Source organism: Glycine soja, chromosome 7 (assembly GCF_004193775.1).
Source record: "Glycine soja cultivar W05 chromosome 7, ASM419377v2, whole genome shotgun sequence".
NCBI lineage: Eukaryota > Viridiplantae > Streptophyta > Magnoliopsida > Fabales > Fabaceae > Glycine > Glycine soja.
The window spans coordinates 189,621-204,460 of record NC_041008.1 but is presented as its reverse complement, the minus strand read 5'-3'; the positions used below and the strand labels follow the sequence as shown (position 1 = coordinate 204,460).

General features: G+C 35.3%; 3 protein-coding genes across 6 annotated transcripts; all 3 read left to right on the top strand.

The window, feature by feature from the left end:
- Positions 1-524: 524 nt before the first annotated feature.
- LOC114417879 (protein FAM32A-like) lies at positions 525-2,393 on the top strand. Of its 4 annotated transcripts, none has more exons than XM_028382924.1 (3): positions 525-674; positions 851-1,170; positions 1,966-2,393. In XM_028382924.1, exons 2-3 carry the CDS (start codon positions 1,023-1,025, stop codon positions 2,226-2,228), a joined length of 411 nt encoding a protein of 136 aa, XP_028238725.1. In that variant the 5' UTR covers positions 525-674; positions 851-1,022; the 3' UTR covers positions 2,229-2,393. The 4 variants fall into 4 exon arrangements, with proteins under 4 accessions (XP_028238725.1, XP_028238728.1, XP_028238727.1 ...); XM_028382927.1 differs by having other exon boundaries at positions 526-687; positions 1,021-1,170; XM_028382926.1 differs by having other exon boundaries at positions 526-687; positions 987-1,170.
- Positions 2,394-3,795: 1,402 nt separating this feature from the next.
- On the top strand, positions 3,796-9,112 carry LOC114417878 (V-type proton ATPase catalytic subunit A). Its single transcript, XM_028382922.1, has 20 exons — positions 3,796-3,964; positions 4,172-4,298; positions 4,376-4,431; positions 4,512-4,568; positions 4,660-4,771; positions 4,877-4,914; positions 5,011-5,112; positions 5,376-5,432; positions 5,549-5,620; positions 5,702-5,803; positions 5,890-5,952; positions 6,035-6,167; positions 6,532-6,638; positions 6,813-7,007; positions 7,212-7,298; positions 7,425-7,529; positions 7,852-7,949; positions 8,037-8,115; positions 8,405-8,493; positions 8,575-9,112. The coding sequence occupies exons 1-20, from the start codon at positions 3,887-3,889 to the stop codon at positions 8,687-8,689; spliced, it is 1,872 nt and encodes a 623-aa protein (XP_028238723.1). The 5' UTR covers positions 3,796-3,886; the 3' UTR covers positions 8,690-9,112.
- A 1,239-nt stretch (positions 9,113-10,351) lies between these two features.
- On the top strand, positions 10,352-14,224 carry LOC114417877 (26S proteasome regulatory subunit 8 homolog A-like). Its single transcript, XM_028382921.1, has 9 exons — positions 10,352-10,653; positions 10,730-10,827; positions 11,180-11,404; positions 11,581-11,643; positions 11,745-11,908; positions 12,270-12,426; positions 12,568-12,666; positions 12,777-12,887; positions 13,837-14,224. The coding sequence occupies exons 1-9, from the start codon at positions 10,455-10,457 to the stop codon at positions 13,975-13,977; spliced, it is 1,257 nt and encodes a 418-aa protein (XP_028238722.1). The 5' UTR covers positions 10,352-10,454; the 3' UTR covers positions 13,978-14,224.
- The last annotated feature ends 616 nt before the right edge of the window (positions 14,225-14,840 follow it).

Below are 14,840 nucleotides of genomic sequence, written 5' to 3'. Positions count from 1 at the left end.
TAACTTTTGAGATAATAATTATAAAAGTCAATAAACTTATGATTAGAAGACAATATAAAAGATTATGTTATTAATACATTATTTATTTATAAAATAAATTAAAGACTAATAGAAGGAGTACATGAAAAAATGGAAGAGTAAAAGAAATTATAACATTTTAAGGGGAAAACATAATTTAACCTAAACTGGGAAAAAATATAGTGGATCATGGTCAGAGGTATAAAAGCATTGATGCTCACCTATTTTTGCACACATAATTCTTCCAACAAAAAAGAATTTCTACTATTGAAACGATAGATAAATATAATTTTCTTTAACTAAATAGTTTTTTTTTGGAAATTAATCGTTAGTAAATTTAATAAATGTTTTATATCAATGTTATGGTGATCCAAAAAATAGATTTTTTAGATTTTGAAATTTAATTTATCTAATAAATAAATTTGATATAATATTGATTTTGGACAAGGTGTGTAACTCTAATATATGCCCGAGATATGCATCCATTCAATAATAACACGATAAGATAAATTGTTTCTCTTCTCTGCAAAAAGGCGTGTCGTATAGAAAAAAACATTTTGTTTTTGGAAAAAAGGTATAAGATGAATGAAATCGAATTGAGCCCTAAAAATCACTGGTACGACGCGGAGAGTTTGAGTTTCACCCTTTGATTGAAGGTTTTGGTGCTCGGTGCTTTTCTGACTCCCATCATCTTCTCATGCTTTCTGATTCAATAATTTGAATGCGTGTATCGCTATTCACTCTGTTTTTTTAGGATTTCTTTTTCAATGTTGGATAGTTTGCTGGAACGATCTTTTTAATTTGATATTTGTTTTTCTAATACTTCACTCAGATCGACGTTCATAAACTGTTTTAGTCCTTTTGACGCACATTCACAAGTTAGGGTTTTTGTTAGTACCATCTGCCCCACCAGTCATTTCGTGCTTTACCAGTTATCTTATCTGGGAATATCTGCTATGCCATTCTAGGATTAAGAATATAAAAAAAAAAAATTGTTGACAGAGATGTCAGCGTATGACAATGTTGTTGGTGGGAAATTGAAGTTGAAGGGAAAAGCACTGGATGTGGCTGGTGGAGTGAAGAAGAAGAAAAAGAAGAACAAGAGAAATCAGGAACAACTTTTGCAAGTCGCCGAAGATGAAGTTTCAGCAGGTTGGTTGGTATATTTGTTTGAGAGCAACAGATTATCTTGTATGCATGTTCTATTGTTCTTTTCATTTAACTGAGATCTGTTGTTAAATTACAATGTGTTCCTGGTCGTAACTCAACCTAATTAAACTTCTCACGGTTCTGAATATTTCATCAATGTTAATTAAAACCTTTGCCTTGACTCTTGATGTATGTTCCAATCATCCTGTAAAATGGTAAATGGTTCTATTTTATGTCAAACGTAGTTCTGCTGCATATATTGTAGTAAATAACGGTTCATGGAATAGACATGAGGACATGAACTTTAATGAATCTGCTACTCTAATTATTTGATCTGTGAGATGGTTTTCCTGTGGTCGAGAGAAATCACGAAAAAACGTATGAATTTTGGAAGAATACCACTGTGGTCAAGGTGGGCAATAACAGCAGTAATCTTAATCGTGGTAACCCCAGCAATTTATGTGAACTTTCTAGTATGGAAGCTCTCACTGGCCATTGGATACCTGACCCTGATAAGTTTCAACACCTCCAAACACACCTAGTTCACTTTCCCACTGACAAGAAGAGAGATTTTTTGTTGTCAAAAATGATAAGGGGCAAAGGTTTATGGCAAACTTCGAATATGAAAAATAGAACTTACTTATCATAGCTTTTTCTTGAGTTTCACTAGTTAACTGTTGTGAAATCTGATGATTGCTGGACTGCTCAGAGTTACAGTTCTGTTTTTGTTCATTTTCCTTAATCTTTAGTTTTAATTCACCATAAATTTTGCAATATATATAATGCTATTTGATGTAGGTGGAAGTAAAGAACAAGCCAAAGATTCAAATGATGAAGATATAAATGATGTGAGTGAATTAAGCGGGGAAGGGAAGACAGCTCATTATGATGATCATCTTACACCGGTGGAGAGGCGTTACATAGAGCAGAGGGAGCAACTTGATGTTCACAGATTGGCTAAGATATCTAATAAATCTCACCGTGACAGAATTCAGGATTTCAACCAATATCTTGCAAACATGAGCGAGCATTATGATATTCCTAAAGTTGGTCCTGGATGATTCAATGAAGGCCAATCCTTATCATTTGTATTTGTTCGTTAATATTAATGCCGTGTGCCCGCACAATGGTTATTGTCACTGCATATTGATACTTTGTTTTGGATTCATATGATAGATATATTTGGTTTCTCTCCCTGTGGATGGAGAAGTATGCCTTCAACGAAATTTTGTCATTTTTTTTAATTAATTGTGCAAGAAAGGAAAAATCCAAGTGCTACAGAAGCTGATCAGGTTACAAGGACTTTTAACTTGATAATCGATTACTTGTTTAACCTTGAACATATTTGAATTGAAATGGAATGATATACAAATCCTTCAAAGTATTTCTAAAGCCATTAGACTTTAAATTAGTATGTATAATCATCCAAGAAAGTATAAAACCACGAACAAATGTATTAAAAACAGAATTAAGAGTCTCACCTATTGAACAAAAAGATGGTCAAATTATGCCTTAAGATGGTTTGAGCAAGTGAGAAAACCAAATTTTGAAAATGCAATCCTACAAGTACAGTTTCAGCAAGTAGGATTTGGATCCCCGCACTTAGACCGATTCTCTCTTTCGGTAGCAGACCCTTAATAGCCATAGGAGATTTTCGATTACTTAGCACTACCAAAAAGAAGGAGAGAATAAGGGAAGGTGCCAAGCCTGATTGCAGCATTAGGAAGAGTGCCCTTGAACTACAGAAAAATCATAATGTGCTCCAGTGCCTTACTTCTTTACTATATGAGGTTTTATTCTTCTTGCGCAATTCATGCTTTTGTGTTTTTATGATCAGAAATTTTTTCTTTATTTCCATTTCAAATTGTTCTCTGGACTTTTTATCAATATGAGGTGATCGTAACACAGTAAATAAGACTCGTGATTCAGGCCAACTGGCATTCATTCCTTGTCCACTTTTCATGCATGCAGGACTCTTTCTAAAAACTCTTTCCACTCCGGTGTGGTAGGCTCTCCAGCTTACTCATGTAAATGCAAAAACTTCTGCCCCCTAAAAATGCAATTCCAACTCGGCCCTAAGACGGATCAAAGAAGAGTGGCGAAATAATTTAAGGTTGAGAAAAGCATAACAAAATCATTAAAATGATTTCTTCAACTAATTCAAAGTTCGGTTGGTTGGTTGGGAGGTGAATAAAGTCTCAACTTAAATATTACCTAGGGAAATAACTTAACATTTGATAGAAAGAGAGAAATACTAGCAATATATTCCCTGCAGTGAAAAAAAAAGCAATATATTTCTACTGTTAGTTAAAGTTTATAAGTAATTACAAAAATAACAAGTAACACTGATTGAATAAAAAGTATGACGCATAACATTTTGTAAAATTCAGTAAATTGACACTAATAGTGTGTTTAAATGAGTGAGTTTAATAGCGTGTTACCTGTATCTCTCTTGATAAAAAAAAAACAGTTGCATTCAATCTTTGTAACTGATTTGGAATGCATTTTTGAGTTTTTTTAGGAAATAAAAATAAAAATTTTGAAAATGAATAAATAATAGTAAAAGTGAAAATAATAAAATTATGCGAGTTAGAGAGGGACAAAGAAGTCCAATCTGTGAAGGTGATTATTTAATGCGCGAAAATGGGCAGTGAGGAGAATAGTGTGTGATCCACTTCTTTCATCGCTTCGGATCTTCAATCTCATCTCCGATCTCAAAATGCCCGCCGTTTATGGAGCTCGCTTGACCACCTTCGAAGACTCCGAGAAGGAGAGTGAATACGGTTACGTTCGCAAGGTTTCTGTTTCTTCTCCTCTCCATTTCCCTCTTTTCTTCATCCAAATCCAATCGCTCTATTACTCTTTTACTTCCCACCATCCTATCTCTTAAATTACTACCCGATCTAACATTTTATTTACTTTTTTCTATGTTGAGGATGCGATCCACTTAATTAATACCATTTACTTTCATGTATGCTAAATTATGTTTTCCCAATTAAAACAGGTTTCAGGACCCGTCGTCGTTGCGGATGGCATGGCTGGTGCTGCTATGTATGAACTCGTGCGTGTTGGTCATGATAATCTCATTGGTGAAATTATTCGTCTCGAAGGGGATTCTGCTACCATCCAAGGTGCATTTCCATACCTTCTCTAATGTTTCTGCAAACTGCATCCTTCTGCGAAACTCATTCGTTCTCTGCAATTTTAGTTTATGAGGAAACTGCTGGTTTGATGGTTAATGATCCGGTCTTACGGACGCACAAGGTTACATTCTATATACTTTTCTCTGTCTTTCAATTCTTTTTTGCGTGCTTAAGCTGATAAGCAGTATGTTTTTTTAATAGCCTTTGTCCGTGGAGTTGGGTCCTGGAATATTGGGGAATATTTTTGATGGAATTCAGGTGTGCCTTTTCCCTAATCAGAACATTCACTTCAATTCTTTTCCTTTCTTCGCCTCTTCCTTCTAACTTAAATATTTCTTTATCCTGACAGAGGCCTTTGAAAACTATTGCTAAAAGATCTGGTGATGTCTATATTCCTCGTGGTGTCTCTGTTCCAGCACTCGACAAAGATACACTTTGGGAATTTCAGCCTAAGAAAATTGGTACCAGACAAATTATTTTTCTTTTTACTGTTAAAGTTCTATATAGAAAATTAGTATTACGTGGACCATTTTTTTCTGATATTCTATGATATTCATTGGTGACAGGTGAAGGTGACCTTTTAACTGGTGGAGATTTATATGCTGTATGTTATGTAGCCTTTCAGTTATCGTGTAAGCTGTTCCTTTTTTGTTTATTGGTTTTTTTCTAAATCTTTTGTGTGAATTATTTACTATTGCAGACTGTTTTTGAGAACAGTCTAATGCAACACCATATTGCACTTCCTCCTGATAACATGGGAAAGATTACCTACATTGCACCACCTGGCCAATATTCCTTACAGGTTTGTATTCATGAACTTCTTTGCTATTGTATATCCAGTTCTATTTCTGTTAGAAGATAATTTTTTAGTCCATTATTTCTTTTATTATTTCAATTTTCTTTTTAGAATGATATTTGTCGCTTCTCTTTCCCTTTTGTTCATATTTTTGTGATGATGGCAGGATTGCCAAGCTTACATATGTGTTCAACATCTTCTATTCTCACATTCAGTAGCTTCTCTATATTTTCTGCAATTTATGATTTTAATCTTTCTATAATTTTCAGGATACTGTATTGGAACTTGAGTTTCAAGGTGTCAAAAAGAAATTCACTATGCTTCAGGTTTCTAGCCATTTATTTTGTTCATCATTTCACTGTAGTTGCTTCATTGAAGTATTGGTATTCCTTATGATTATCCTACATTACAACTTCCTTGCGTGTACTTTACCCATTTTCAGACTTGGCCTGTACGTACACCCAGGCCTGTTGCATCAAAACTTGCAGCTGATACTCCTCTTCTTACTGGTCAGGTAAACTCAGTTGTTACCAAGTGTCTCCTCCATGATCTAATTGTGATAGCCTTCATGCTTAATGACTTCTGTTTTTTACAGCGTGTTCTTGATGCCCTTTTCCCCTCAGTTCTTGGCGGGACTTGTGCCATTCCTGGTGCTTTTGGTTGTGGTAAAACAGTCATTAGTCAGGCTCTTTCTAAGGTGAACTTAAAACACCCTATTAAGACAATGATTTTTTAATTGTAGATATTCTCCTTAATTCATCTTTTTCCCCCAACCACTTGCAGTATTCCAATTCTGATGCTGTTGTATATGTTGGCTGTGGGGAACGTGGAAACGAAATGGCAGAGGCATGTTTTATTTTCAGTTACTTCTATCAAATATTGTGTTTCTTAGTTTACAGTTGGTCAAACTAATTCAATGATTGTTCAGGTTCTAATGGACTTTCCCCAACTTACAATGACATTACCTGATGGTCGTGAAGAATCTGTCATGAAGCGCACAACACTAGTGGCTAACACTTCAAACATGCCAGTGGCTGCTCGTGAAGCTTCAATTTATACAGGTGACTTTGTAGCTCTTGAATTCTATTTATTTATTGTTAAGAATTAATATTTACTAATTCTTTCGTATTGTCAACTGTAATTTATTTGGCTTGTGAAAGTCTTGTGGGATTTCAATCAGTAGTATTACTCGGCACCTGCCATTGCTGTGCAGTAAACTTTGTTGTTGATCTGAGTTTAGTGTCAAAAGTAGGGAAGACGACCCATATTCTGCATATTTATGTCCTACTTTTTATTCCTATATTTTTCTCTTGAGCTGAATTTTTATCATATTTTCCCTTATAATGATTAATAAATTTGTTTGGCCTGTGCTGCATGAGAGTTTTAACACTGATTTTGATAATGTAATTCTTTTTTGAATTGCAGGAATCACATTAGCTGAGTATTTTAGAGATATGGGTTATAATGTCAGTATGATGGCAGATTCTACATCTAGATGGGCAGAAGCATTGCGTGAAATCTCTGGACGGCTGGTGAGAAAGATTTATTTTTTGTGCTTAAAATACATATATTTTGTAGCCTTACTTTATGATATTGAACTTTCTTTCTTGACTAGTTTAACTAGACAATTTATATACCATTAGGCATGAGACACATGGGAATGGACATTGATCAATGTATTTTGATGATATTGTTGTCTTCCACAGGCAGAAATGCCTGCAGATAGTGGATATCCTGCATACCTTGCTGCACGTTTAGCCTCTTTCTATGAACGTGCTGGGAAGGTAAAATGTCTAGGAGGCCCTGAACGTACAGGTAGTGTAACAATTGTTGGTGCTGTTTCGCCACCTGGAGGAGATTTCTCAGACCCTGTGACATCTGCAACCCTCAGCATAGTTCAGGTAAAACTATTCTTTCAAATATGGTTAAAATGGGTAACTGCCTGCAAAGTAAGTCAGCCTAAGGTTGTCTTGACTAATTCCCGCAAATTGTTAAAACCCTGTTTAGATTATCACTATGAAATGCCCCTCTGGTTATTTCTTCTTTTATCTATCCTTCTATAACTTTCAATTCATTGTGTAAGTTGATTTTTGCTTAATTGGCAGGTTTTCTGGGGGTTGGACAAAAAGCTTGCCCAGAGGAAGCACTTTCCTTCTGTAAACTGGCTTATTTCTTATTCAAAATACTCAACGGTATGTCCTCAAGTTGGTTACTTTGTAACCCCATTCTCCAGCTTTCTACATTTGTATGCATATAGTTAGTGTTTTGGTTCCATGACTTTCCTGATTTTTTTAATATTTTCTTTTTGGTATCTTTAGGCACTTGAAACCTTTTATGAGCAATTTGATCCAGATTTTATAAACATTAGGACAAAGGCTCGTGAAGTTCTGCAAAGAGAAGATGACCTGAATGAAATTGTCCAGGTGTGTGTTCTTTTATTGGTAATGATTGTTTGCTAATGAAATGCCCCCATGCTTTCTCCTAGTACGGGATTAAGAATTGTTCAGCTTCTTCTGCAAATAGAGGTGGTATCATAAATAACCTGTGGACAGACTGTTATGTAGTCTAAACCTGGGTATCAACATATAATCAATGTGATTGATAATAATATGATAAGTGGAGCTCTAAATGCTACTAAATTATGGTGTTGTTTTGTAGTTTGGAAAAAATTTGTCAGGATGTATGTGCATTTGTTCTATTACTAGTAAACTTAACTGGATCATTTATTGACCTTGTTTAATCCAGCTTGTGGGCAAGGATGCTTTAGCTGAAGGAGATAAGATCACCTTAGAAACTGCAAAGCTTTTGAGAGAGGATTATCTTGCTCAAAATGCCTTTACACCGTAAGGGCCCTTGTAATTGGTTAACTTCTTTAACATTTATTATATTATTGTGTTCTTATGTTGGTACCTTCTGTGTGGCTGTGATAGATATGATAAATTTTGCCCCTTCTACAAGTCTGTTTGGATGATGCGCAACATTATCCATTTCTACAATTTGGCAAATCAGGTATGGTAGTGTAAGGAATCAGGCAGTTTTTGGTGTTTTATTTATACTAGAAAAAAGAAGAAAAGTCCATGTAATCATTGGCATCTAGGTTCAAGTTACTAGTTCATTTCGTTGCTTCTGCTATCCCTCACATTCTGAGACCAGACATTGTTTCTTTCTTTGTGTTGTGCATTCTTGATCATGGCTTAGCCAAAGTGTTATTACTTTGGCCTGAAAAGAAATTTTAGTTAAGATGGCTAAATTGTATTCAAAGTGTAGAACTTTAATGTGGGGTTGGATACATGTGCAGGCAGTAGAGAGGGGAGCTGGTTCAGATGGTCAGAAGATATCTTACACCCTTATCAAGCATCGTATGGGAGATCTGTTCTACCGATTAGTGTGAGTAGTTGTAGTGCTACACTAGAAACTTATTTTGACATGTAAAGTGGGTCTTATTCTGTTGATCTGTTGTCATTGCAGGTCTCAGAAATTTGAGGATCCAGCAGAAGGGGAAGCTGCTTTGGTTGCTAAATTTCAGAAGTTACACGAGGACCTGACTAATGGTTTCCGCAACCTTGAGGACGAAACCCGATGATTGAAGATTTGGTATGGTAGTTTGCTCAAATAATGTGCTATTTCCAATTGTAAGAGGCAGTCTAGCATCGCAGGGTTACACCGTCCCGAGTGTTCTTATATTTGACTGTTTGATTCATTCATATCACATTTATTTCCTTTCTTGGTGCTGGTTTGGCTTTTGATCTAGTCTCATGTGTAGCTATAATCATGTGTTTCAGTCATCCTCAGTTTGTTTATTGAAAATAAGAAACGAAACTTGCTCTTTCAATATGTATTTAGGAGAATAAAGTTATTTTAGAACATGAAGTGCCTGCGGCAATCGGATTCCGGATTCATATAGGTGGAATTTTTGGTGGAAGTGGATTATCTTGAATCCTGTATTTCATAGATGGACTTCTTGTAGCAAAGAGTATTTAATTATTTATTCAAAATATGTTATACATGTTAAGTTTTATCAAATTTAATGTTGTGTTTGGTTTAGAAGATCAAAACAGAGAGCATAGAAATAGAAGATACATATTTAAATTAAAATAGAGTATAAAAGATATGAGATGTATTTAAAATCAATATTATTTCTCTTCCCCTCCCCTGAAACAAACATAGCCTAAACAAGCGTCTTTTCTTTACTCCCGCTCCCTTTCCTTCCTCTCATTTACCTGACATAACTATAGAGTAATCACTGAAAACAATGGCATTATAATGAATCCTAAAATGTAAATTAGACTAATTGTTAAGTTGACACTTGACACTAATCTTTCATAAAGTTGATCGTTGAATTAAGCCCTCAAAATAGTTAAACTTTAGTGTATATTTTTCAAATATTTTATCATCGAATTAATCCAATAAATATAATGAAGTTTTTGGAAGAATGTGCAGTGACATTTTAGATTGCTGAAGGACTTTTTTACCATGCTATTGATTGAATAAATGACCATTTTTGAATGCAAATAGTTTAATTTACTAATATGAATTCAATAGATTAACGAGTTTTTTACTGCGTGAGATTGGGTTATTTTTTCTCACACTTACCATTTTAATATGGTTTATCAAGTAGTGTAGTTAATCACGTCTTTAATTTTCTGCCAGATTTTATAATTTTGTTGTTATTGGCTGACAACTCAGGTGTAACGTTTTATAGAGCTTTTTGAGTTGGGGGCTTTCGCTCCTCCTGACTATCAAAAGAAAAAAAAAATGATGACATGAATAAATTAAAATGACCAACAAAAGTTTGCTTTGTAAATTAGAATGCCTAAGAATATAAAAGTAACACAAGAAAGTTATTGATTTCAGACAAAAAGGAGAGCCAAGGCAAGAACAAAGATTTTAATAAAAATTAAGTATAATTCTAAAACTAATATATTAAACTCAACCAAGTGAGAAAAAATGAAAATAAAATCTTCACTGTTATTTCAATGAAGAAAAAGAAAATAATAACTGTCTTTTCTCTACGTTTTTTGAAGAGGTGTTTCCTCTTATTTAATTGGAAAGATACGTGATAAAAAAAAGTTAGAAAGATAAATATGGAAAAATATTAAATATTAAATGTCATAAGAAATGGTAGTAAACAAAAGAGTGAAATTGGTAATTTAATTTTAAACACTGAAAAGAGCAGCGAGTGTTGTTGGGCTAGAAGCATGAGGGCCCAATAAACGAATTGCATTGGCATTATCAGTACGAGACTAGAAGAGTCTTCTTTTGTTTGTTCTTCTGTCTACCGACCTAACCCAAGACGAGAGAATAGAGGAAGCTTGGGGTTTGAATCGAAGCGATTCATCGATCGATCGATGGCTCTTGTAGGAGTTGAACTGAAGCATGCGGCGGAGGGCGTACCGGAGGAGAATTGCTCCGCCAAGCCCACCAAGCAGGGCGAGGGCCTCCGCCACTACTATTCTCTCAACATCCACGAGCATCAGCTCCTTCTTCGCCAAAAGACTCATAACCTCAACCGTCTCGAGGCTCAGAGAAACGACCTCAATTCTAGGGGTACCCTCCGCTAACCCTAACCCTAACCCTCTTTTCTTCTTTTCAATTCCTTACTTCTCTTCTATTTCGATGACAGTGAGGATGCTGCGCGAAGAATTACAGCTTCTGCAGGAACCCGGCTCTTATGTCGGTGAAGTTGTCAAAGTAATGGGCAAGAACAAAGTCCTTGTCAAGGTCACCTCATCCTCCATTCTCTTTATGCCTTTTTTTTTGTTTCATTTCGCCAGGCATTCTTCATCAATACACTCCATTTATACTTGGTTTTGTTGTATTCTTTCATTTACTCTAGGCCAGCCGAATACCATATAAAGGGCACGTGTGCTTCATCTGATCTGTTCATTTCAGTTTTATAGATCTATATTTATGATTACCTGTTTTTGTACCCCCTCAATCTTTGCGTGTTTGGACTTTTCAGTGTTGGATGATTTATGCAATGTTTAGTTCTGAAAAGACACATCTGTCAAATTAATAAAACTGGATCAAATCCAAGATCAATTGTGCTGATTTTTCCTTTACACTTCTTCAGGTCCACCCAGAAGGAAAATATGTTGTTGACATTGACAAAAATATTGACATTACAAAGATTACTCCATCCACTAGAGTTGCACTCCGCAACGACAGTTATGTTCTTCACTTAGTTCTGCCAAGTAAAGTTGATCCATTGGTCAATCTGATGAAAGTTGAGAAAGTTCCCGATTCTACATATGACATGATTGGTGGTTTAGACCAGCAAATTAAAGAAATAAAAGAGGTACTTTGCTTGACATTCTTTCAATGTCAGGAGTTAGATGCTTTTATCTATCCATGCATCACTCGTGTGTTACCTTTCCGTGTGCATGTATCTATCTATTTATATTTTAGTGTAGCATCATGCATTAGAAAAATTAGTTTAGTTTTTGAACCTAATGTATGTGATTAAATGTACAGGTCATTGAGCTACCAATCAAACATCCTGAGCTGTTTGAAAGTCTTGGAATTGCACAACCAAAGGTAGTTTCTCATTTTGGGGTGTTGCTAAATTTTGTCATTCCATCAGCAGCACACTTGGTTGTTTATTTTTCTGTTTGCTGAGTCTCTTGAACACATCACAGGGTGTCCTGCTCTATGGGCCACCTGGTACAGGTAAAACATTGTTGGCTAGGGCAGTGGCTCATCATACTGACTGTACATTCATCAGGGTGTCTGGTTCTGAGTTAGTTCAGAAATACATTGGAGAAGGTTCTAGAATGGTCAGGGAACTTTTTGTTATGGCCAGGTTTATTCTCTTTACTTGGCTTCCTCTATTCATTATCTGTTGATTCTGTTTGCCTTACACCAAAACAGAAGGGATAAAAACAATGTCTTCTTGGCTTCATGACTTTGTGAGTTGGAGGTATTTTTAAGAGGGCATAAGTTAGCTCAACTTAGGGCAAAGATATATCTGTAGTTGCTGAGATTTTGATTGTCAAATTTGATGTTAGATTCATACTATCTATCTTGTGTGACTGGAATTTGGTGTGAATATTATGAGTTGCTTAACTTTTTGATTCATTAATTTTCATGTTTATGTTATTTGGAGCCTTGCCTAACCATTATTATATATGAATATTATCATGGAACACTTGTCTTCTTCACAGGGAACATGCTCCATCAATTATCTTCATGGACGAAATTGACAGTATTGGATCTGCTCGGATGGAATCTGGAAGTGGCAACGGTGATAGTGAGGTACAGCGTACTATGCTGGAACTTCTCAACCAGTTGGATGGATTTGAAGCTTCAAATAAGATCAAGGTAAAGGAGCTATACTGTAATAGTGTATTAAGGGGAATTTTAAAGCTAGTCTGATGTCCACTGTTCTAAAAAGAAATATGTAACAGTTGAACTTAACAGATATTATTTACCCTCTCATTTGAGAAAAATTTTCAATTGTAGGTTTTGATGGCCACCAATCGGATTGATATCCTGGATCAAGCCCTCCTTAGACCAGGACGGATAGACCGGAAAATTGAATTTCCAAACCCTAATGAAGAGGTTTGCATTTTTGCTTTCATGCTACCCATTAATATATTTGTACTGGGAGAAAAGATGCACCTGGTGCATTCATAAAAAAATATTCCTGAAAATGAGTATTTTTTATGCAGTCTCGGCTGGATATTTTGAAAATCCATTCTAGAAGAATGAATTTAATGCGTGGCATTGATTTGAAGAAGATTGCCGAGAAGATGAATGGAGCATCTGGTGCTGAACTTAAGGTATACTCTATTTGCATCATATGTTTGGTTTTAACACCTAATCTAAAATTGTATTCCTTGTTGAAGCAATTTGTGGTGGTATTGCTGAACTCCTTTGCTTTTATGAATTGTTATCCTGTGGTTATTATTGTTAAAATGATGGGTGCCTTCATTTTCATATAATGTTTCCTTTTCTTTATGCAAACATAAGCATGTGTGTGTCACATTATTTATGGAGAAGGCCTTAGAGAATTTTTACAATGTAATGAATGGGGGTAATTATCAAGTTTTAACTAGCATTAAAATGCTGGATTATTGTTCAATATAATGTATCTGGGCATGAGGCAAATAAAGTGTTTTGTTACTAAAAATGGAAAAGAGCTAGGTCAGAAGCTGGGTGATGTGTATGTAAGACACTTTGAGAGTTCAGAGTAAATAAAACGCAAGTTCCAAGAGAGCACTAGCAATGGAGTCTGCACTGAATTCTACATTCAACAAGTGATGTATGTCTCATCGAAGTGTATATTGCTGAATCTTGAGCTACCAAAACTGACAATGCAGAATGAGTATAGACTGTATAGTGTGCTCAGATGGATGTATCAACACAGGGAAACATAGTGGCAAAAATAAATTACTAATTTTGTGATTGGGAGTTTTTTTTTATGAATGGGTTAATAACTAGTTGAGATGTTTGACATGAGAATCCATTATAATGAGCAAATTCTGTAATGCTGGTAGAATTGACTTCTTGATAAAAGAAGTAAGCCAGAATGTTTTTTTTTTCTTTTCAGAATGTTGTATGAAATAAGTCATAAATCATAGTGGTAGAAGTAAACAATGATGAATTTAAGTTTAAGTATTCATACTAATGCAAATGCAGAGCAATTTGTTTGTCAATGTTGTTAACTTAATGCAATATTTAAGTATTTTATAGCCTGACCAACGCTCAAATTTTGTGCCTTGTATGCAGGCTGTTTGCACTGAAGCTGGAATGTTTGCTTTGAGGGAGCGGAGGGTACACGTGACTCAGGAGGATTTTGAGATGGCCGTGGCGAAGGTGATGAAAAAGGAGACTGAAAAAAACATGTCATTGCGGAAGTTGTGGAAGTGATTCTCATTTCATGTTTGTGGTGCACATTGTCCTGCGAAGATGGGCAGAGAACACACATTAGGGTTATTTCAATTTACAGTGGCATTGGCTTTCGTTTTGCTTAACTTTACCCAATCATGATTCTTTCCTCGAGTTCTTCCTTGTCTGTGTCTTAGGACGGCACACTACATTTATAGAGTATTTTTAAAAGATTTATATTCAAGACCACTAAGTATTCTAAAACTAGTGAAATTATTGGCATCCACAAGGATATTAACAATAATTTTTCAAACACCGAACAAATGGTAGCAAGAGCTTACCTAACTGGAGACTGTCTTTGGACTTTGATGGTCTGTTGTTTAAATGCGATAGTATAGGGCCGTATCCGAGCTACCATAGTTAACTTGCCCTTTGCAGCAAGTATTCAATAACCATTCCATAGTTAAGTTGCCCTTTTGCAGCAAATTGACTAGTTAGGCTTCAGCTAAAATAGAGAATCATTCAATAGATAATTTTTTTTCTTCGGATCCTGGTAATCATGAATAATTATCATTATAAATATACGTGTCCCTCCCCATGTGAAGAATGGGTAATAAGGATTTTTCTTAAGCAATATCCAAGGTAATTCAAGGAATTCAGTTTACTCTTTTTTTTAAGCGACCGTACCAAAATTGAGCATGGAACAAACTAAATTCTGCAACTTAACATGGGGTCATATCAGGGACCTAGTCAAGCCAAGAACGGATTAAAATCACGAAGTTGAGACCAAAAATTGAGTTAACCACTTGTCAAGACTTGGCTAAAAAACGGAGGACTGTTCATTTCTTTTAGTCTGTCAATTTTATACTCTTTGTTTGTTCAAAGATATTTTTACATAAATAAAA